This window comes from Zootoca vivipara, chromosome 2, assembly GCF_963506605.1.
Source record: "Zootoca vivipara chromosome 2, rZooViv1.1, whole genome shotgun sequence".
Lineage (NCBI taxonomy): Eukaryota > Metazoa > Chordata > Lepidosauria > Squamata > Lacertidae > Zootoca > Zootoca vivipara.
This window is the reverse complement of record NC_083277.1, coordinates 84,452,569-84,475,832: the sequence shown is the minus strand read 5'-3', so window position 1 is coordinate 84,475,832 and position 23,264 is coordinate 84,452,569. Positions and strand designations below refer to the sequence as shown.

At 40.7% G+C, this 23,264-nt stretch overlaps 2 protein-coding genes across 2 annotated transcripts; both read left to right on the top strand.

The window, feature by feature from the left end:
* The first annotated feature begins 321 nt into the window (after nt 1–321).
* On the top strand, nt 322–23,263 carry RAB40B (RAB40B, member RAS oncogene family). Its single transcript, XM_035104734.2, has 6 exons — nt 322–628; nt 15,913–15,973; nt 16,525–16,585; nt 16,910–16,987; nt 17,774–17,996; nt 19,157–23,263. Exons 1-6 carry the CDS (start codon nt 487–489, stop codon nt 19,426–19,428), a joined length of 837 nt encoding a protein of 278 aa, XP_034960625.1. The 5' UTR covers nt 322–486; the 3' UTR covers nt 19,429–23,263.
* On the top strand, nt 641–6,698 carry LOC118079942 (serine/threonine-protein phosphatase 6 catalytic subunit-like). Its single transcript, XM_035104732.2, has one exon. The coding sequence runs from the start codon at nt 4,258–4,260 to the stop codon at nt 5,173–5,175; it is 918 nt and encodes a 305-aa protein (XP_034960623.1). The 5' UTR covers nt 641–4,257; the 3' UTR covers nt 5,176–6,698.
* Nucleotide 23,264: the final 1 nt, after the last annotated feature.

Sequence of the window (23,264 nt, the reverse complement as noted above, 5' to 3'; positions counted from 1 at the left end):
AGCCAGGCAGGTTGGACGGGAGCGGCCGCCTTCGGTTCTTTTGGTCGTCGGCCTCGTCGGTGCGTGGCCGCGGATGGCGCCGTTGAAAAGTCCTCCTCCGCTGTCACGGTTGCGTGGGAGCCTTGCGGCGCCCACTGCCTCTTGCCTCCCACTGCTGGCACCGTGAGGCGACCCCCTCTTCCTCCTCTTCCTCTCCTCCTCCTCCTGGCAGCAACCCACCTGAACCTGCTGCGAGCTCCCGCCGCGATCTCGGCTGCTGCCCCCGGCGACGCGCTCCGCGGGGCGGCTTCTTCGAACATGCCTTTGCGCCTGTGCTGCTGCCCCCGCCGCTGCTGCTGCTCTCCGTCGCCGTCGCCGCCCGTGACGCTCTCAGTGCCGCCACAGCTGCTCGTTGGGTGCCTCTCATGGGCGCTGGGAACTGACTCCCCGCAGGGACTTCTGTGAGGCCGAAGAGAGAGGAGGAGCGCGGAGCGGTGGCGAAAGAGGATGAACCACGTGGGCAGCCCTGTGAAAGCTTATGACTTCTTGCTGAAATTCCTGCTGGTGGGCGACAGCGACGTGGGCAAAGGAGAGATACTAGCCAGCCTGGAGGATGGAGCCACCGAGTCGCCTTACGGGTACAATATGGGTAAGCAGCAACGGGGGAGCCTGCGGGGGTTGTACCTGCGGCCAAGCTCTAGGCTAGCCTCGGTTATTGGGCGGCAGGTAGCTCTTTCTTACACCTGTAGACTGCACGGAGGAAGGTAGTGTTTGTGCAGGGCTGCCTTTCGCGATTACTGAGTCACCGCAGACACCTCCCACACCTTGGCAGTTATAGGGCAGGGCTTCCATGACAGGGCATGATCTGCCTTCCCAAGTGCCTTGAGCTCTCTGGTAGCCTTCTTTAGAAACTGCAATGGCAGGAAAGCCCATCGGCTACTAGCTGCCGTGTTGCCGTCATCTGCTTTGATTATGCTTCCCTACGATCCACGTTTAGGTTATTGCAAATAATCAGGTTTCACACACCTCCCTTAACGTTAGAAGGTTGCCCATTCCTGTCAACTGAATTACAAGGTGTGAGCCCAAATGCACTGTAAAATTTCCTTATGAGTCAGTAAAGTTAAATGTCATGTAGATGTAATGACCATGGTCAGACTAGCTTGGTGAAACTAAGTGTTCTGTAGACCCAGCAGAGCTACAGGCAGAAGAACTAAAGCACATACAAGGACACAGCCAAACAATTTTATTTGGTCCTCTTAAAGTCATTTAATCCTAGTGCTAAAATGAACTGCTGCCTCCACTTTGTTTTCTTGAAATCATGACGACAGTGATGCTCATATTCTCACCAAATTAAAGGATGCACACTAAATGGAGGAGATTAACATTTTGCTGTGCATATTTCATTGAAGAAGAGGAATGGTGTAAGTTTGTATTTGGGGTTTGTGTTCTGTGCCAGGTCAGCAAGCTTGTGCTTTACAACTGCTTTGAGAAGCTACGAAGAATACCTCTTCTTAAATAGAGACTGGAAAGGTTTGCTATACAGATCTTGTGCTTCTTTCAGTTTGCTTAGAGCGACCATCGGGAATGCTGAGTATTGGTGGAGATTTTTATTTTTTGAAAAATTAATCACTTTTTGAGTTCTTGAAGGTAGCTGTCTGCTGTTTTAAAAGTACAGTATAAACTATGTAACCATATGCAGCAGAGTGGGGAACTTTATAAAAAAGTTGAGTACCACATTTCCTCAGGGAAAATGCTCTCTGGCTGCCTGCTTACTGGCAGTAGATACACTGGCGGAGGAAGGGGGTGCAATCCGCACCGGGTGTCAAGCCTGAGGGGGGTTGGCATTGCAGTGCCACCCCCTGGGACGCTCACCACGGGCTGCGCCCCTCTGGGACACATATGCGCTGCTCCGGGTGCCAGAGCAGCTAGCTCCACCTCTGACTGGATAGGTCTGAAGCCAAAAGTGGCTGGGGATACCCCATTTACACACATCCACTGTGAACCTCCCTTTTAAACTTTACCTTACACCCACCAATGCACTCATTCATTCATTCTCACACTGCCCCCATGCATGTACAGCCATGCACCTTCCTTTCTCAGCATCCGGAATGCTATCTCTTCCTCCACTGGTAGCTCACTTGGTTTCCGTGGTGGACACTGAAAAACATACTTTACTTATCAGCACCTGACAGGGAAATGGTCATGTGATCGTTTCTTCCATCGTTTCTAGGGTAAAGACCAATAAAAACAATGTACATTACCCCAATGTAGCATGTATCTTTCTTCTTGTAGCTGAAAACATGGTGACTGGGGCCCATTTTTCTGACTGCGTGGAAGAGCAAATGCTTCCAGCTCACCCACTGCCAAGACAAGGTGTCTAGTACTCAAAGGTAGTCAATTTATTTTGCACCTGTGGCAGAAAATCCCACAAGTACCGTATCTCTCCCCTTCTCAGCAGTAAAAATACAACGGCAAATTAAATAACTTTCAATTTACTACCCTTTCATGACACCCCATAGCCGTCTAAGGCAGCTGTCTCTGCTTAATGGTAGAGCTGGCCCTCACAGGAGGTTAAGCATAGGTTCTGAATGGTATTACCCTAACAAACAGAGAGTGAAAAATTCACCACATATATCTGAATCAATATGATGAATCTTTTTAGCCTGCTGATATGCTAAATATTTAGAACAGTGCAAGACATCTGGACATCTGCCTAAAAGTAGTAAAGGTGGATGAGGGTCTGATTTATGTTCTTTTAAAAAAGGAAGAGACAAGAATAAGTATAGCACAAGATTATAATAGTACTACCAAGTGTTTCTGAAGAACTGATATGGATAGGATGAGTATTTTTGGCATTAACACTGGAACATTTATTTATAGTTCATTCCTTCATTGAACTTGACAAATGAGAGGCTCAGACCATGTCAGATGCAGCTGAAAACCTGAACCTATGCATATCTTTAATTTGATTTAATTCAAAGCAAAATAAAATCTTCCTCAGAATATGATTCCACATCAAAAATTTAATGAGTTCATTTTTGACAATGACTACACCACCCAATGACAGACTTGTCACTGACTTCAGTAGCAGCAGGACTGCACCCATGCAGTCCAGTTCTAAACATTATTCAAATGTGATTAATGGGACTAACATATTTGTAAATAAGCATGGATTTACAGTACAGCATCATGGTATGTAGACACCATCCTTCCTCTTGCCAGGAGAGATGGGGATTCACTTTTTGGTCATTCTTCCCAGCATATTCTTATTGTAGCTATTTGCAAATATTCAGCTAATAGTTTCAGCTCATGAGTTTTTTGTGAGTAGATTCAGCCTGCCATTTGAAATTGAGTCCTTCCCATCAAGCTGATCTGCCAATTGGTACCAAATCAGCTGGTAGCTGAAAAGATGGACATTTCAAGTTGCAAACTGCAATAGACTTTAGATCTAGCTTTTCTTATGTCTGTTGATAAATGGGAAAATGAACCCATAGAAATGAAGCACTAAGCATTGACTCTGCTCAAGGTGCTATACTAGGCAATGCTCAGGACATATCCCAGGGAAAAAGATGATACAACTTTGTGCACACCATTTTGCAGATAATTTCAATCTCCTTTCAAAGCGAAACTTTTTTTTCATTTGCTTTATGCTTGAGGGGAAAATGCCGCCTGTGCCATTAAATAAAAATAATTATAACTACTTGGGGCAAAGCTGGTAATTATTTTCTGCATGCACCCATTTGTATTGGGTGCCAGAAGCCTTGAAGGCATGGGGCAATGGTAGGGTCAGGGTGGAGATGTCTGAAGAAGAAACATTTTAAGAAATGTGCTGCCTTTCTGACAGCAAATATGTACATCATACACACCACCCAGTAGAAAAGTTCGTCTTAGTTATTTCTGTATCCGGAACAGTGTATTAGGGAGTAGAAAGTGTACAAGAGACGATCTGATTCACAATGGCTCAGTTCAGACGGCGGAAGTGGGTCTCCTCGTTTCCGGTCTGGCTTCCCTCCTGCCGTGGGAGGGGAGGGAGAGAGGGGAAGAGAAAAGGAGGCGTCCTTGCGACCTTCTTCCTTTTGGCTTTCGCTTATTTATTGCTTTTAAGGGACATTCGCCCTTTTTCATCCGGAAATTCGAGGGAGTGGGTTTCTCGCTTCACCATCAGGAAGTGCCGTGTTCTCACTTCCAGTCCTCTCTCTTACCTCGCAGCACCCTCCTCTCCACTTTTTCTCTTTTCCTACCTACAACCTTCTCCCCCGAGAAAGCTGCCCTCCCAAAATGGCGCCCCTGGACTTGGACAAGTATGTGGAGATTGCGCGGCTTTGCAAGTATCTGCCCGAGAACGACCTCAAGCGCTTGTGTGACTACGTCTGTGACCTCCTCCTAGAAGAATCTAACGTGCAGCCATTGTCTACACCAGTTACAGTCTGCGGCGACATACATGGACAGTTTTATGATTTATGCGAATTGTTCAGAACTGGAGGTCAGGTTCCTGACACAAACTATATATTTATGGGTGACTTTGTAGACAGAGGCTATTATAGCCTTGAGACGTTTACCTATCTTCTTGCCCTAAAAGCAAAATGGCCTGATCGCATCACACTTTTACGTGGGAACCATGAGAGCAGACAGATAACTCAAGTGTATGGATTTTATGATGAATGCCAAACCAAATATGGTAATGCTAATGCCTGGAGATACTGCACCAAAGTTTTTGACATGCTCACAGTAGCAGCGTTAATAGATGAGCAAATCCTCTGTGTACATGGGGGCCTGTCTCCAGACATAAAAACACTGGACCAGATTCGGACTATTGAGCGCAACCAAGAGATCCCACACAAAGGAGCTTTTTGTGACCTTGTTTGGTCTGACCCAGAAGATGTGGACACCTGGGCCATAAGTCCCCGAGGTGCAGGCTGGCTGTTTGGGGCAAAAGTCACAAATGAGTTTGTCCATATCAACAACTTAAAGCTCATCTGCCGAGCCCACCAGCTGGTACATGAAGGTTATAAATTTATGTTTGATGAGAAGTTGGTCACAGTGTGGTCTGCTCCGAACTACTGCTACCGCTGTGGAAATATTGCCTCAATCATGGTATTTAAAGATGTAAATACAAGGGAACCAAAGCTCTTCCGTGCAGTTCCAGACTCAGAACGTGTGATCCCCCCAAGAACAACCACACCGTATTTCCTCTGAGCTGTGGCTTTGCCCTTTTCTTTTGTGACATACCCTTTTAGCACTTTGCTGCTAAAATGCTGCCTCTTGCCATTTATATTCTTAAATTATCTAAATGTGTTGTTTATTGTCAATAGGGATGCATATTTAAATCTCTCTCCCTCCTCTTATCCCTACCCTACCTTACTTGCCACTTTTGAAATGTCTCTGAGCACCCACCCACCTAGCTACCTGATTTGTCGTACTTGTGATTTATTATTTTTAGTTCAGTTCTTTTTTATAGGGACCTGCATTTTCCCTTTAAAGAAATAAATCTAAACATCAGAACAGGTCTGATCTTTCATTCAGGGGGGTTGACTTTGGGGAGGCTATTTTTTTTTTAAATAAGCTCTCAAAATTTCAGCAGCAAAGTTGTATTTGGTGTGCATGATGGGACTGCCCAAGCCCTGCTAGTGAGTACATTTCCAAGATGTAAAAGAATGTCCTGGTTTATATTTTGTTTTAAGTCAGCATAAATAAATGGTGTTAATGGCTGCCCCTGATCTCCCTCCACAAGGGTGCTTTTTTTTTTTTAGGATTTAAACTAAAATGCAAAGCCTCGTACAGGTAAATGAATTTGTTCTGATTTTTCTCAGATATTTTGTCTTTTTAATAAAGTCATATCTCAGTCTATAGGTTAAGCATTCAAAATAAAGCCCTACGTTGTGTTTTTTTTAAAAAAAAAAACACCAAACAAACACAATGGCTCAGTTCAGACGCCATATTTGTACAGTGGTACCTTGGGTTACAGATGCTTCAGGTTACAGACTCCGCTAACCCAGAAATAGTACCTCAGGTTAAGAACTTTGCTTCAGGATGAGAACTGAAATTGCGTGGCAGTGGCGCGGCAGCAGCATGAGGCCTCATTAGCTAAAGTGGTACCTCAGGTTAAGAAGTTTCAGGTTAAGAACAGACCTCCAGAACAAATTAAGTTCTTAACCCAAGGTACCACTGTAATGGTTTGGAGAGTTAGGAACATGCCAGAAGTTCACTTACACCCTCTCCTTTCTCCGCTGAGCTCCTTCATCTGTTCCTGGTTTTCCTCATTAGAATCGATGTGAGGGCTAAAGAGGGAAATCTTTATCTCAGAAGCCTACAAATCCACTTTAAATATTGGTTTGTTTTTAAAATATATATATCTAAAGTCTCTGCCTATCCCTTCCCAGGTACACACGTCTTTTTTTTTAATGTAATGGGGTATAACAGCTATTTTTCCTATTTATTATACAGACTATTGCACTAAAGGCATTTGAAAATAATGTGAAGCAGTATCAGGCAAAGGCTAAACTGTTGTTGGGGCACATGTCAGAAATGTCATTGGTCTGTGGGTTAGAAACAAAACAAAATGGTCAGACATCACTTAGGCCCATAATGCTGAAGCCTGTTCTTCCCTAATTACCACAGTTCCTTTGTGGGTGACTTGCTTTTTTGAACCTAAGTTATGTGGTAATTTTTTGACCGTTATCGGGCCTAGTAAACACAGTGCATTGTCATCAAATGTTAGACTGCATTGGCAGGTTTTTCAGGTTTTACTGTTGAGTAATGTATGGGAGAGTTAAGAAGTAAAATGCACTCATCACAGAAAGCATATTCTCCTTTTATGTGCAATGAGTTCACACAGGTCTTTTATAATTAGAAGACTAACAATGCAATCTGGTACATGTCTATTCAAAAGTAACTCCCATTGTGGTTTATTTATTATAAATATTTTAATAAATATAAATAATAGTGTCTTCTGGCTTCTCATGGGGACCCTGTGCATTGATTAAAACAATATACTCTCCATAAAATAATAAAGACTAAACTTAGAACTAAACTAAAAACTAGAAGCCATACGTTAAAATATGTGGGGAAGGGGGGAGAGACAAAACCAAACTGAAAGACATGGCAAAACAACAAGGTTTTGTAGCACACTGAAATGCAAATAGGTAAGTCATGAATCAGACAGGCATCCACTAGAATCCTAGTGCTGGGAGCTCCTCAACCTGGCCACTCTGGTTGAAAATGCCCACTCAAGGATGATTAAGATAGACTTCCAATGATTACTGCAAGTGGAAGGAAAGCTCAAGCGAGAGATGGTGGTTCTTCACTCATCCTGGTCCCCAATTGTTTTAAGACTTTATAGGCAGTTACTACTACTTTGAATTGTGCTAAGAAACAAACTGGGAAAGAATGCAGAGTTCTGAAAGGGAAACCCTAGATGCAATCTAGACTGCTGCGTTTTGCACCAGCTGACGTTTGCATGGATGGAATGTAAACTACTGGAGAAATGTAAGAATCCACATCCCTTGCTGTGCCTACTTTTACACCTGGCTCCACCCACCAATGGAGTGCAGCCCCCACAGGGGACCCAGGAGGGAATGTGATCTTCAGGCTGTGAAAGGGTCCCCTTCCTGCAATAGGACATGATCTCACAAGCTATCACCTTAGACAGGTATCCTTTACCACACTTGCAGAAAGCAGGATTCTATCCTACACCTTAAAAGCTACTTTATGATGATCATAGAATCAGAGAATTGTGGAGTTGGAAGGGATCCCATGGGTCATCTAGTCCAATCCCCTGCAATGCCAGAATCACAGCTATCATGGTATATAAAATTTGTAATAAAGCTATTATCCTGGTATTATCCCGATATGCCAAGGCAGTAATCCTGGCTGGGTCAAAGCAGGGAAATTGCTGTCTTTGCTTGGTAGCCATTATGAATTCCCAGAAGGATTCTAAGATTTTAAGAGAAAGCACTGGTCATAGTAACGGAGGAAGCTGCCTTATACTGAGTCCATCTGTTTCAGTACTGTCCAAATTGACTGGCAGTGGCTGCAAAGGGAGATGATTTCTGGAAACACATGTTCTCCTCATACAAGGGGTATAGAGCCTGATAACTAGTGATTTACTGTCAGTAAAAGTGAGCTTCTTTCTGGCAACTAAGCACAGGCATGGGCATGCTATTCTTAATTTTAAAAATGGTTTTGCTAGTTACAGCACGAATCAAACACCTACTTGCTCATTTGTTGTGCTGCATTGGGTGTTGCAATCTATTACAGATGCAAATCATCTCATGCTAGGCATAATTGCCAAATGTGGCAGAATTTTTGGAATAGGTGCAATGAATCATGCTTAAAACGAGATAATGACTAATGGCTTATGAGCTCAGGGAAGAGAATAAAACAACAGAGTTTAGTCTGTAAAATCTGTGCACAATATTTGAAGGAAGCTCCATCTTCAAAGCATGTCTGTTAACATATTTCAAAGAATGGCACTTACATTACTGAAAACCTCTGTGGTTGGTCTGTGGTAATTTTATACCTCAGTAACTCTTGTTTTTAAAATTAAAAGTTTTGTGTCTATTCAAAACAGCTGTTGAAAAGTCCAGTTCTTCCTCCCCTTTCTGATGGCACTTAAGACTCATAGTTATCAAAAGTAAACTTACTTTGTAATTTTTTAGTTATAAAATTATTAACATATGCTCCTAGGCCATTGTACAGAAATAAGTCCCCGTTTAGCAGAAGCTATGAAGAAACAAAAGGGAAGGGAAGTGGAGCTGCACTATCTGAAAGAAGGAAAGCGTTAAAAGACTACAGTAATGAACTTTAGAAGTAAGGAAGAAACAAACAAAAAAAATCCAAATAGCACATCAAGACAGAAGTTTTTAAAACTGTTTCTTCATTAGATGATGGGGCTGGGCAAAAATGTAAAGGGAAAATAGTCCTAGACATAAAAAAGAAAGCATGGGTTTAAGAAATATAACTATATAGTAGAGATTTAATTAAAAATAACAGTGCTTTATTAACTGAGTTACCAAAGACAAAAATGGAAGGCAACAGATAGAAAAGGGGGCAAAAACATGAACAGGTGTAACCTTCATATCTAATCATATTCTTGCCCTTTTTTTCTATCAGTATTCCTTCCTGTATTGCTTTATACAAAGTTTAAACTTCTTTTCTTAACCTTTAAGAAGTTTAAACTTCATGAAGCCTGTGAAGGGAAATATATAGAGAGGTATAAAATGACTGAAGAAAGCAGAAAAGAGAAAACAGAAATAATATGTTTAAATTGAGAAACAGGAAGATCAGTGAACAAGACATTTTAGTAGTTAACACAAGGTAGGCTGTAGGTCTGAACAAGAATGTTAGCTGACATAAAGAACAAATTTAGAAATCTTATAGAAATTAAATTGGCAGACCTTAAGTAGACATGTGAGCCGAAATAGAAAGAGATCAAAGATAACACCAAAACTCTTGAAGGTTGGTGCCAATTGGAACTTTGGAAGAGAAGGCAAAGTATCTTTTGCACAGTGACATCCAGGCAGATACAGACAATTTGAAATAAGGTATTGGTAAAGGGGAGAGAAGGACCAAACAATAGAGCCTGAAATCATTTGTATAATGGTGGCACATTGCAAGACACAAGAATAAATTGGATTGCTAAGAGAAAGCATATAAAGAGTGAAGAGAAGAGGGCTTAGAATAATAATTGAGGAAGACTTAAAAGAAGCTTTCATGACACAGGAGTGAAAGCAGGAGAGGATGGTACTGTCCAGTCCGAAAGAACTGTAAAAGAAGCAGAGTGATCACCTGTACCCAAAACTGATGAAAGTACATACAGAGAAAGCTGGTGTCTTTCAGCACATAATACCACTTTAGATTTTCCACAGAGCAGTCACACTAGAATGTTTGAATCAAAAACCAGCTGAAAAGGACCATAAAAAATTAGATGAAAGAAAACTGTCACATTTAGATAAGATTAAGAGGAGCAGTTAAGTCCCCCCTGATCTAAATCCAGTTTAGTAATTATTGGGCCCTCACCACCACACACAATTTACCTCTTGTTTCCCTCAAGGGTTGTCACATCTTGCTTTAAAAATCCTAGCTTCCCAAAGTCAGGGGCGGGGGGCGGGAATATATGTGGACATTTTTATGACTGTTGGACACTAGCATGTTCAAAGCAAGAAGAAACAACACTTGAAGAAAGGTATAGGTAAGAGAAAAACAAATCAATATTTACTAAAATGGGAGAGGGAATTGGATCAAGAGGATAAGCAGTACATTGAAGTGAAGAAAGAATAGAGACTTCCGGTTGGTCGCGTCGCCATCGAGGTTGGAGGTCCGTTCAGCGGAGCGGACCTTGGCACTTTGAAGAAAGGGAATGCCGCTCCAGCAAAGCGGATTCCCTTTAAAAACCCCAAGTCGAGAGTTTTGGGGGCAGGTTCGTCTGGCGGGCATCAAAAGCGGGCTCTCCCCCCCCCCCGGAAAGGCTCTGTTTTGAGCCCCCGAGAGCGGCGGGATCGGAGCTGCGACGCGACAGACAAAGACCGCTAACTTCAAAGCGCGACGCTGCGAAACCGCGAGGCACAGCGACCAATTCTCCCAAGATTTGGATCAAAACTGTAAGTTTGGACTTTGATTTGGATTTAAATTTGGACAATTGGCGAAGGGATGAGACTTAAAAAACGGGAGTCAGTCTCTACCCATTGATGAGCTGGAGGCAGTGCTTTAGCCCGAAGCCAGAGAAAAGGATACAGAGTTTCAAAATCCCCAAGGAAAAACTATAACTTCCCCACCTAAGGCAGGGCTAAGGGGGGAAGAGTGGAACAATATTGACCCTGCAAAAGCAATTGAAATACGTGGGAGAAACCCCTTCTCAACCCGGGACTCGGCACCCCAGGAGATTCAGCGAAATTTTTATGAAAGGAAAGGTTGACAGCTGTCAACAATAAAGTTAAAACGGTTTGCGATGAAAAAAGAAGAGATTAATTGATTGGATTTTAAGAACTGTGAAAATTACTTTTCAGCCATGTTGGATTTTTTTTTTTTTTTTTGGAGTGGGACTTTTGAGTCTCCATTGCTCCTTGTCTTCTAATCTCCCTGCTGCCCTTGAGTGAGAAAGAATGTCAACATCCGGAACATCTGTTTTCCAGAGGACAGTGTTAAAATTGCTTGGAAACCTTATAGATGGGCAACAACAGCTTAGAGCTCAGCTAAGAGACGTCAGAGAACAGTGTCAGGAACTGAATAAAACTTTGCAGAATGAGATCAACAATGGAAAATTAATTCCTGAAGACAGAAGGCAAGAATACACAGAAGAAGAAGGAAATGCCCAACAAGGAGAAGAGAAGGACCAGGACTTCATGGATAGTTCTGATCCTCTGGAATGGGAAAAACAAGAACTGGAATTGATTTCATGGGAAATGTGGGAAAATGTGAATAGGCAAGGAAAAGAGTGTGGGAAAATGGAGGGACAGAGGGAGGGGAAGGCTGGTGCATGGGTGGTAAAATGGGAAAGAATGGGAGTGGGATGAAAAAAAAATTGAATTAAAAGTAAGGCAGGAAAAAATGGATATGGATTTTGGTTTATATTAAGGAATATGAATTTGGATTATAATTTGGAATTGCTGTATTAAAATGGGGGAAAGGGTCTGGGGTGGAGGAGGTGGTAGTAAATAATTAAGGATAGAAGAAAGTATATGAATTAGGAAGGATTAAATCTAGGAAAATTTCTTGGGGGAAGACTAGGCTAGGGAGAAAAAATATGAGGTTGATTTAAAAAAAATGTTTATTTGAAGGTTATAAGTTGAAATCAGGGCATATGAATTGTTTGTCTAGATAAATAGCTTGGGGGCTTGCTCTCCCTTTCTTCCCCGCTGTTCCAGGGCCTCTTGGTGGCAGAGAGAGGTTCTGGGGGTGGGAGGGGGGGAGTGATAAACCAAGCTATAAAAGGAAACATCTTTAACTGCTCGTCGCCCATGGGCCTACTCGTGGCAGGGGGGGCACTGTGGGTTGGAGGGGTGGGAGAAGATGGATTTTATGTTAATTGAAATAAGAGGTAATGTGAAATGATAATGATATGCTGTATGAATTTAGGTTTAAAGACTATGAGCTGAATTGCTACAATGAAATTGCAATGATTGAGTAGGAGAAGATATGAAAATCAATGGGGAAAGATGAGGGGAAGTCACAAAAACAATGTTAACTAAAAGAGGATGAATATGTTTTGTTTTATTTTGTAAAATCAATAAAAATTATATTAAAAAAAAAAGAATAGAAACAGCATCAAATGTTCGAAAATGAATAAGACAGTGTCCACACTATACCTTTAAAGCACATTCCCCTCCCTCAAAGAATTCTGGGCACTGCAGTTTAACCTCCAAACAGTAACCCATAACAAACTTCAGCACTCAGAATACTTTGAGGAAAGGAATGTGCTTAAAATGCACTATAAAAGTATAGTGTATCTACTGCCTAAAGAGATAGAATAAAATTGAAGGAGTGGGAGGAATAATAGAACAGGAAGAAAAAGGAGGTGATGAAGAGCCAACATAAATACCGGTAACATTTCTGTTATTCATTCCTCATTACCTCTCTCTTCTTCTGACTGTAATATACCTCCGAATCCTTCCATTTTATTAAGTTACTTATTTGGTACTCAGATTTACTGAAATCATTTAGACTTGTTTTCAACTTTTAAGACAATGGTATGGTGTACTTTTGATCACAGTCTAAACTGTTTGAAATCGCATCATAAAAGGTAAAACCCACAGCATTTCATAGTCCATGTGAATGATTAAACAATGCTATCTTGGAGAGCACGCAGAACAACTATGTAGTACTTTGGTCAAACTAGTGAATGTTAAATCTCAAGATCCTTGTATAATGTCATTCCTTGCTAGTTCAGAATGTTGTCTAGCTGCTCTCCCTTCACATGTTGTCTTCCCTGAACTGCTACAGGACAGCCCAGTCCTCAAATTATATTTAAGCTGGGCCAACATAATCAGTTTGTATGCACATATTTCAATACTGAAACCAACTTGTGTCCTGTTGCTTTAGTAGAGAGAACCAGAGGTCCCACCCCTTTTGCAAATATAAATATTTAGGCTGGAACAGGGAGGCTGAGGGTGTGGGCCAAGGGAGCAGAGAGGAAGGATCTGGCACTATGCGGAATTCTCTGGTCAGTTGCAAAGAACAGGCCAAGCAAGGAGAGGTGGCAGAAATATCACAACACTCCCCATCATCCCTCAGTCTTAGCAAAGGCCTTTTGCATGTTTGTTTTTTAAAAATGTCCCAGGGACTGATTCCTCAATGCCACCTTTTCATCTTCCTTTCTTCATTCCACTCCTTCATGCAACTAGTACCATGAGATGTGACTGACAGCTCAAAGGACTAGGCTGCTAAACCCTACTAATTCGGGGTATGATACCAGAAATAAATGTTGTTCTTTTTTAACTTTGCATGCTACAAGCTTAACTTTAAATCTGATAGACATACATAACTGTAGTAGGAACAGGTGATCAGAATTAAGTACTGCCCTCCATGGTTCCTGGAAATACCGTAATCAGATTGTGGTTGGACGGTTGGCAGAGTAAAATAAACTTGCCAAAACAACCGCATCTAATTTCTTGACTTTTAATGATATTAACTGATATGTTTCCACACAGTTGGTTTTTGATGCTTAAGAGTAAGCCAAATAGTTTCAGTTAATAACCTGCATGTTTGCCTGATACCTGAAAAACTGTTAGATTGTTATAAAACAAGGGATGGAGGATCTGTTACCATGGATACTGAAATAAAATCAGATATTACCGGTACTTGATTAGCTTCTTAAACACAGGCTGAAACAATGCCAAAATTTCTAGGGGAGGGCTACACTGATTACTTAGTATTGAAAAAGCTGCTGCAGTGCTCTTTAGTTTCCTCCCTAAATGCTACTCCTGCCAAAATGGACAAATGTGAATATGGAACTATAGTCTGCCATGAAGACAGCCACTATCTTCTTCCTTCCTACCCAAGCCTTGTAGCTCTCCGTGTCCAACAGAAAACATGGTAGTTTTATGCAACGTGTTAATTTAATGTAGATAAATTAATGCAGATTAGCCCCTTGCATAGGCACTATTAATCCATCTAAGAGACTTAATTAAATGCAGCCTGTTTGGAGCAAGGTTAAATGTAAATGAGCAAACAACATTTTCTCTTTTTTAAAAGAGTAACTCTTCTTCTTCTTTGGCGATCACTCGTAGCAGAGGATTTGTGCCTGTTTGAAGAAAGATACATTTACACAATGTGAGAATAGGCGAAACCAAGCACAAAGCCATTTATCACACATAAATATCAGAATGTGATGTGGAAAGACAATTATATAAGCTATTACAATGTAATAAGAAAAATTGAAGGCTTGGCTTTTGTATTTTATTGATTTTAATGATTTACAGTGGTAAAAAAATATACAAATCTGAAGATGCTTTTATGTAGTCTCTGGGGTCTTCATGAATTCATGATACCAGATTTTGTCCTTCAGCATTGGACAGGTAGTTTTAAAAATGTGATAGTCAAAGTACTATAAATTATAAACATTTTAACAAGCAGATAAATTAAAAGCTTACATTTTGAGCAACTGTGTATCAAAATCTAATAATAATAATTTATTATTTATACCCCACCCATCTGGCTGGGTTTCCCCAGCCACTCTGGGCGGCTTCCAACAGAAAAATGAAATGAAATAATCTATTAAATATTAAAAGCCTCCCTAAACAGGGCTGCCTTCAGATGTCTTCTAAAAATCTGGTAGCTGTTTTTCTCTTTGACATGTGATGGGAGGGCGTTCCACAGGGCGGGCGCCACCACTGAGAAGGCCCTCTGCCTGGTTTCCTGCAACTTGGCTTCTCACAACGAGGGAACCGCCAGAAGGCCCTTGGTACTGGACCTCAGTTTTAAATACTGTATGCAATTATTACCCTAGCCCATCCCAAGAGTTTACTTAAGTGTCCAATATGAGCCCTTAATAATCCCTCTCTGTCCCCTGACCTTTTCAGGAGGAAAAAGGGCCACTCTACTGCTATAGAGGCCTTATGTCTAAAATTCTGACTCAGTAGCTAAGTAACCATACAGACAGAATAAAAATGAGTAGTCATCTTGTTCAGAATCAGGGGAGAGAGAGGAAAAAATTGCTACAGGGAAGAAAAAGGAAAGTTGTTTCCTAAAATAAAGATTAAAAAACCGCTAAGATATTAGCCTCACCTACTAGAGTAGTGATTTAAAAAAAGAAAAGAAATAAGGTGATACTGAAACAGCAGCATATTGTGTGGCTAGGGTAGTGGTGGGTAGCCTGGTACTATTTTGTTGTTGTTATTAAAAGAACTACCGTACATATGCATTCCTCACCTACAACTGCAAAACTGTTTGGGAGTCAACTGCTTAATCCAGAGATGTCATTGGCACAAGCCAATAGGCAGCTGAAGTAGCTATGCAACACTTTGGACAATTCTAATAAGCCCTAGAAATAATCAAGTGCAGTGCATACATGTTATCTTTCTCTCTGTCTCCTCTGAAAGGTTTTTTCACATACAGTTTGAAGCCTGCACAATGAACACTGCAAAAGCAGTCTGACTAAAGCTCTCATGGATAATATTAATATTAATAATATTAATAATAATAATAATAACGTGCACACGCTATATTACCCACCACCCATTGCCCTAAAAATGTGGAGCCTATTTAAAAAATGGGGCGGGGGTGGTGGCATGGCTGTCCCTAGCAGCTTCTGCATGCAAAGTGGGTGCTTTTTTCCACTGGCCCTTCCCCATATACTGGTCTATTTTAAAAAACAAAAATGGGTTGGTACTAATAAAGTGATTTAACATAGGAATTTCTTGCCTGGTCGCTTTGTAGAGTGAAAAAAATAAGCATGCTTTCAGTATTTTAAAATTCTGCCTTACCTCCTCCCATTCCCAGGTATTGATTACAAGACGACAACAATACTCCTAGATGGGCGTCGAATAAAGCTGCAGCTCTGGTAACTTTGCATTATGTTCTCTGTTTGGATTGTGCCATTGTGCTTTGAAAACAGTTCATAGCGGACGTAGTACTGCTTGGATGGATGCAATGTCATATTTAGTGTAAAGTTGACTACAAATATTTAATTCTTATAACAGTTAAGAATAGGTCATACTACCCACCAGCCTTTTGTACTAAAGAGCTATAGTTGAGGACAAAGGAGCAACTGTGAAATTAATGGGTTTCTCTGTATATGTGCAAGGAGCCTAAGTAATATTAAATGATCCTGCTGAAATGCATGATGCCCATGTGGTTTGCTGGTTAGAGTACTGGACTCGGACCTCGAAGACCAGGGTTCAAATTCCCACTTATCCATGAAGCTCACTGGGTGACCTTGGACCAGTTTCTGTCTTTCAGCCTCACGTACCTAACATACTTAACCTAGACAGCTTTTCCCCCTAAGGCAAAGGGTAGAATACTAATACTGTAAAGAGAGCAAAACAGAAAGACCACACTGTTCTTCAGAATGGAAAGGACTATGTATTTTAAACTGTATTTTACCTTCCACAGGGACACATCTGGGCAAGGCAGATTCTGCACCATATTTCGTTCCTATTCCAGAGGGGCCCAGGTAATCACAATTTTGCCATCTCTAAAATATGTCACTGTAGAGAATGAACTGAAAAGAAAAGAGCTACAATATGGGGTGGGGGAACTATACTTACTTATTGTATTACTTGCTTTCAAAAATTGTTATACGATTTGTAGCTGCTGAATAAAGGGAACATCATTTGAGTCACCAGAAATAAATTATTTTAGAGAAATGTTCAGATTTGTTAAGTCCTCAGTCTGCTCTTTTTCCTGGTTAAATAAAAGAATGGTTACACAAAATTGTACGATGTACTGTGTACCTTATCTATGTGTCAGGCTGATCTAATCTTCTTTATTCACTCAGGGCGTGATATTGGTATATGATATTACAAATCGCTGGTCATTTGATGGCATTGATCGATGGATAAAGGAAATAGATGAGGTAAGGCACATCTCTGAAAACTCATGACAAATCCACTTGAAGGTGACCTAAAGCCCATTTGAAAGAGTTTCAGTAGCAGGGAGCTTTCTTTTCTGCCATCAAAAGACTGTGTCACCTTAGAGTTGCTGTGGGTGGCAAATGGATACCTAACTGCGTGTCTTGACTATCGAGGGGAGTAATTGGCAGCTTGCTGTGACATGTGAGACATTTTGCAGATAAAATTGCTTATATTCCTGTTTGCCTTGAAGTCATTCCCATTTTCAAACACTATATTTGGACTTGGATGACACTAACTCTTGTCCAGTTCCAGATCTTCCTCTTATAACATGCAGCAGGTGGCCTGTCAGACGATTCCAAGCATTCCTGGTGCTCATTCAATAGCAGTCTGACTTCTGGCTTGGTTTTCAAACAGACTGCTGTAGTTGCCTTGGTCAATGATTTTCATCTTCAGTTGGTTGTGGTAACTCCTATCAGATACATTTGATATGATTGACCATAAAGTTTATTATTGGAACTTTTACATACCCTTAATTCTATGCTAAAGGGTTTAAAAAATATTTTGCAACTTACATTTGGCAAAGCAATACCTTTTTTTTTAACCACCTGCTGATTCTGTTTGGTTGTTTTATTTTCTTGTATTGGGTTTTATTGATGGAATCCACCTACAGCACAGCACAATGGACAAAAGGAATTAAAGAGTTGTTATTGTTGTTAAAAATCAGTATTTTGTTGAAGAAGAGGGTTAGAGACTTCTAAGCTAACATTTTGCTGCCTATCTTTACTTAGCATGCTCCTGGTGTACCCAAAATCCTTGTTGGCAACCGCCTACATCTGGCCTTCAAACGACAAGTATCTACTGAGCAGGCACAGGCCTATGCTGAAAGATTAGGCATGACATTCTTTGAAGTAAGCCCACTCTGTAATTTCAACATCACAGAGTCCTTTACAGAACTTGCAAGGATTGTGTTAATGAGACATGGAATGGACCGGCTGTGGAGGCCAAACAAAGGTAAGTAACACAAAATCATTTGCTTTATTGCAGCAGGGTCTAACTCATGAGCCAGCTCTGGGCCAGCAAGCCACAGGAAGTGGTCCACTAGCCCCATGAAGCTTTTATCTCCTCATATCAGTGTTGTGGCGCTGAGCACAAGATGAGGAGCTAATCTTTAAAGAACAGGCAGAGAGAATTGAAAAGGAATAGGAAGACTTTTGCCCCACTCAAAGAGAGAGTTGAGGGAGTGTTGTGTATGTGTTTGCGTGAAAGAATGCACACATGCAGCATAAATATACATTGGCCGTGCAGGGGAACTATGTTAAAAAACTAATTTTTTGAGGGGGGGGGGAGCAGTATGCAGGTTGTAGATTAGCCACCCTGCTGTAAACAGTATGACAACTGAGCGCCAAACTTGGGAGCACCCTTCCTCCCCACTCACTTCCCTTGTCTGCTTTAACCATGCTTAGCATTACATCTGTACTAGTACTGGCCATGGTTAACATTTACAATTTCCAGAGAGTTAGTCATGCTAGTCTCTTGCAGCAAAAACAACAGTCTTGAACAAATTTATCACGGCATAATCTTTCACTTCATCAGATGCACAAAGGAACCAGTGCTTCATATTACCTCAGTTGTGAAGGATGTGTGGGAAAGGCTTATAAATTGATATCTCTCCTTCTCTAAGGCGAAGAGGTGGAAGGAAGAAAAATTTCTACCCCCTGCAAGTTATACATGGGTTGTTAGAGAAAGGGAGGTGACTAAAGTGGATGTTCAAACACTGAAGTACTGTTTACCTAAAATTCACTTCAGTGGGCCCCTGGAATTGTGCTGCCATCTAGAGCTGGAGGTTGTAGTACAGTATTGCTTTAATTGTATTTATTTATTTATTTATTTATTTGGCTGTTTTTCTTTTCAGGGTGAGGGTTATGTGTTGTTACTATTTTTCTTATTTCCCATTTTCCTCTTTGCAACATCACCTTTATTCACGGAGGCAAGCCATAGTTATGGGGATTCAAGGTAGAATTAGGAAGGAATTCCAGAAGCAGTGAAAAGAAACAGAATCCAAGAGCTCTGAAAAATATAGTGAAGTCAAAGTTGTGCACTCTGTCACCTTGTGGCTATTTAGAATCATGTTATAACTAATCTTAATTCATGTTTTTGCTTCTTGTTTTAAGTCCTGAGTTTGCAAGATCTTTGTTGCCGCGCCATAGTTTCATGCACCCCAGTGCACCTTGTGGACAAACTTCCACTCCCTGTTGCCTTAAGAAGCCATCTTAAATCGTTCTCTATGGCCAATGGACTTAATGCTCGGATGATGCACGGACGTTCCTACTCTCTCACTGCCAGCAACAACAACAAAAGAAATAGTCTGAAGAAAGTCAAAATTATCCGTCCACTCCAGAGCCCTCCGAAACACTGCACCAGAAATAGCTGTAAAATCTCCTAAGCCTCAGCTTGGAAAGGTTTGGGCCAGAGCCTTTAACACAAGGACTCATAGTCAGGTCTGTTGTATGTATTGCATTACAGAAACAGAACAAAAAACATGCTATTTTAGAGTCATTTGTTTTAAATAATGCTGCTTCCAGATGTGTGATGCACTCTGTGCAAACAAAGGGATGTGAAACTTTGCTGTTGGGTTTTTTATATATCAATTTTTTGATGTGCATGAAGACTTTGTGTGTTTTATAAAGGGAATAATATATCGCACTACTCAGCTTTCGATGGCACTAAATCTCAGAAGTAAGTTGTTTTAATTGCTCAGATATTGTTTAATGGCTACTTTTTATTTGGAGTTAAATAGGAATCAGTGTCAGTCTGTAAATGCAGGCAGTTTCTTAAACCACAATGTATTGTATACATTGTAAAAGCTACAAATTCTGTAGTGAAACAAATATTTGTGATGTTGCAATAGAGCATCTGAAAATGGTTTTGTACTGCTTCCTCAGTGATTTTGAAACACTACTTTGAGCTACCAGTGTGTAAATGCAATATACACAAGATTTTCTCCCATCCATGTATAAAATATTTGATAAAAGTTTTGCTATGTTGTTTAGGGATTAATCTGTGGTTTATATGCTTATTTTTCTGGTAAATATACATTTTTGTAATGGATATTCTAGTGATCAGTTATATTGTGAAGAAAGCCAAAGACATCAGATGTATTTGCCACACAGCAGTAAGAAAAATGTGGTTTTAAAAGCTGCTTTATCGGGGAAAGGACGCTATTTAAAAATAAAACACTTTTTAAAAGCTCTAAAAAGTGCTGGGGTGATTCTTCCTAGTTAAATATTTTCCTGGTCTCCCAAGACTTTGTTGAGGTAATGACTTTCATTTATAATTTGTTCATGACTTGGTTAAAGGGTCATCTACCAGTTTTGTCTGTGAAGTTACATTGAACAGCTGCCCAGAATGGCTAGGGCAAACCAGTCAGATAGGTGGGGGCAAATAATAAAATTATTATTATTATTATTATTATTGGCTGGTAGTTGGTTTTAAGTAAACTGGGGGTATTTCCCATTGCTGTACTGTTCTGCTTTCAACTTACTTTGTTTCAATATTGTTTTGCTTTTTACAGTATTTTATATTGTTCAGTTTGATTTGAATTGAAAACATTTCTGATGGTTTATTATTTATTTTTTTACTCTGTTTTTCCTTTACTAGACAGAGTTCTCTTAAGAACAAATGCCCTCTGTTACCCCCTTGGCTGCCCCCATCATCTTCCAGGTGAACAGCCAGAAGCCACATGACACCATCAATAACACTTCTTGTTTCAGAGCTGCTACTGCAAGGGCAATATCATCTGCCTATAAATCTTATTTTATTATTGCAATCCACTATAGGAACATAAGATGCTGGACCAGACCAAAGGCCCACCTGTTCTCACAGTGACCAATGAGATGCCTCTGGGAAGTCCACAAGCAGGACATTAGCACAACAGCATTCTTCTCCACTTGCACTCCTCAGCAATTAGTATTCAAAGGCATACCACCTTACGATACTGGAGGCAGAAAAGGCCATTACAGCTCAAAGCCATTGATAGAAAAATTATGGAGAACAAGGTGAAGTTAACTCTTAAAGCCATCCAAGTTGGTAGCCATTACTACATCATAGAGTAGCTAATTCCATAGTTTTAATTGTTTACTAGGTGAAGAGGTATTTCCTTTTCTCTGTCCTGAATCTTCCAAGTTTGAGTTTCATGGAATGATCCTGAGTTTTAGCATGAGAGGGGGAGAAAAACCTAACCAGACCCACTTTCTCCATTCTACCGGTATACATAATTTTATTCACCCTTTTTGTAAATTGAAAAGCCCCAAGTGAAGTAAGCTTTCTGCATAGAGGAGTTGTTCCAGCCCCTTGATCTTATTGGTTGCTCTTTTCTGCATCTTTTCCAGCTCTGCAGTATCATCTTTGAGATGAGCAGAATTTCAAGTACAACACACAAGATTTACACTTTTACTGGGCCATCCACTACAACAACCCCAAATATATTTCCTGCTCAATCACCACCAGTTCAGTGTATATGAGAAATGATGGGTTTTTTGCTCTGAAATACATCACTTTACACTTGCTTACACTGAATTACATTCACCATTTTAATGTCTATCCAGTCTGAAGAGATGGCCGAGAGTTCCTAACAATCCCTTTTTGTTTTTACCAGCCTACACAGTTTTCTGTCATCAGCAAAGTTGTTGACCTCATTGCTCACCTCTAATTCAAGACTAAATATCTAAATTGGCACCCATAGGCAAATGTACTCAGAGCTTTTCTTCTCTTGCCTTTTAAAATTAAAAAACCAAAACAAATACAGTCTTTAGCCCTCCTAGAAAGTAAGTTATGACGCAAAATACGCAGGTACGCAGTTTCTGTGAAATGAGCCAACCTGGCTGCTCCTGTCAGTCAGTATTTTTAGCCAATGAGTGAAGTCAAAGCTGTGATTGATAAGTGATTTGTTTGAAAACCAGCAATAGGAATTCCTGGAGTCTGCAGGACCTGCTGTTTCTCTGTCTCATGTTTGAAAAGCAGTATTCAAAAATAAAATTATTGCCAAGCATAAGCAAAACACACTTGCCAAGCCAACACATCACACCTCCATGTCACTTCATGTTCCTAATTGTGAAAGTGCTTGATGAAGAAGAAAGGGAGGAAACCGTTTCCTAAGCACAGTGAACAACAAATGAAACATCAGAACAGAAATTGTAGTACTGTATACGGTAGTATTGTGTGTATGCCAGTGTGTTATTGAAACCAGCAATGTCCTTTGGCCTTATGAAAAATGTGCGGTCTGAGCACTTGAAGGTTTATTCCTCAGCGCATTGTCTTAAGCACAGCAACATATGAAGCATACTGTTATAGGTCTACAGATGCTAAATGCCCGGGTTTAATATATGTTGGAATATAATTAGAACTGGGATGTGAAAATGGCATGTCAGGCCACTGTGTCTTAAAATGTGTATTAGGTTCTGCAGACACACTTCAAAGCTCCTGAAATTAACATGTGAGAAGCTTAATGAAGGCAGACCCTGTGCCAGCCATGGCTAACCCTGGAGAATCAACAAGTAAAAGTTAATTAACAGGTAATTTCCTTGTGAGGTGACCGCCTGGGGACAAGCCATTTAGGCGACACAAAGGGGTGAAAGGGTAAGCCTCATTTGCAAATGTGTGGGCCAGGGCAGGATTTAAGCTACTGAATTTAATGGGGCCCTTTATGTGTCCAGCTGTCCTTTGTCAACGACAAATTGTTGCTGTTTTTTGTTTCAGGTAGGTAGCTGTGTTGGTCTGACGCAGACGAAATAGATAAAAAAAAATTAAAAATTGTCCAGTAGCACCTTAGAGACCAGCTAAGTTACTTCTGGGTATAAGCTTTTGTGTGCATGCACACTTCTTCAGACTTAATTGTCAGGGGTCCTTTACCCTTAACTGGGCTGTTTTTTGTGTTGAATATATGCTATAAAGTAATTTACTGACCTAATAGGTATCTAAAATCATTTGCACACAACAAATACAGTGGTACCTCGGGTTACAAACACCTTGGGTTACAAACACTTGGGGTTACAGACTCTGCTAACCCAGAAATAGTACCTCGGGTTAAGAACTTTACCTCAGGATGAGAACAGAAATTGTGCGCTGGCGGCGCGGCGGCAACGAGAGGCCTCATAAGCTAAAGTGGTGCTTCAGGTTAAGAACGGTTTCAGGTTAAGAACGCACACAAAACACTGTTGCTGTATGTAGGTCTTATTTTATTTGTTTTTTAATCTTATATTTTGGAAATGTACATCCAGGTTT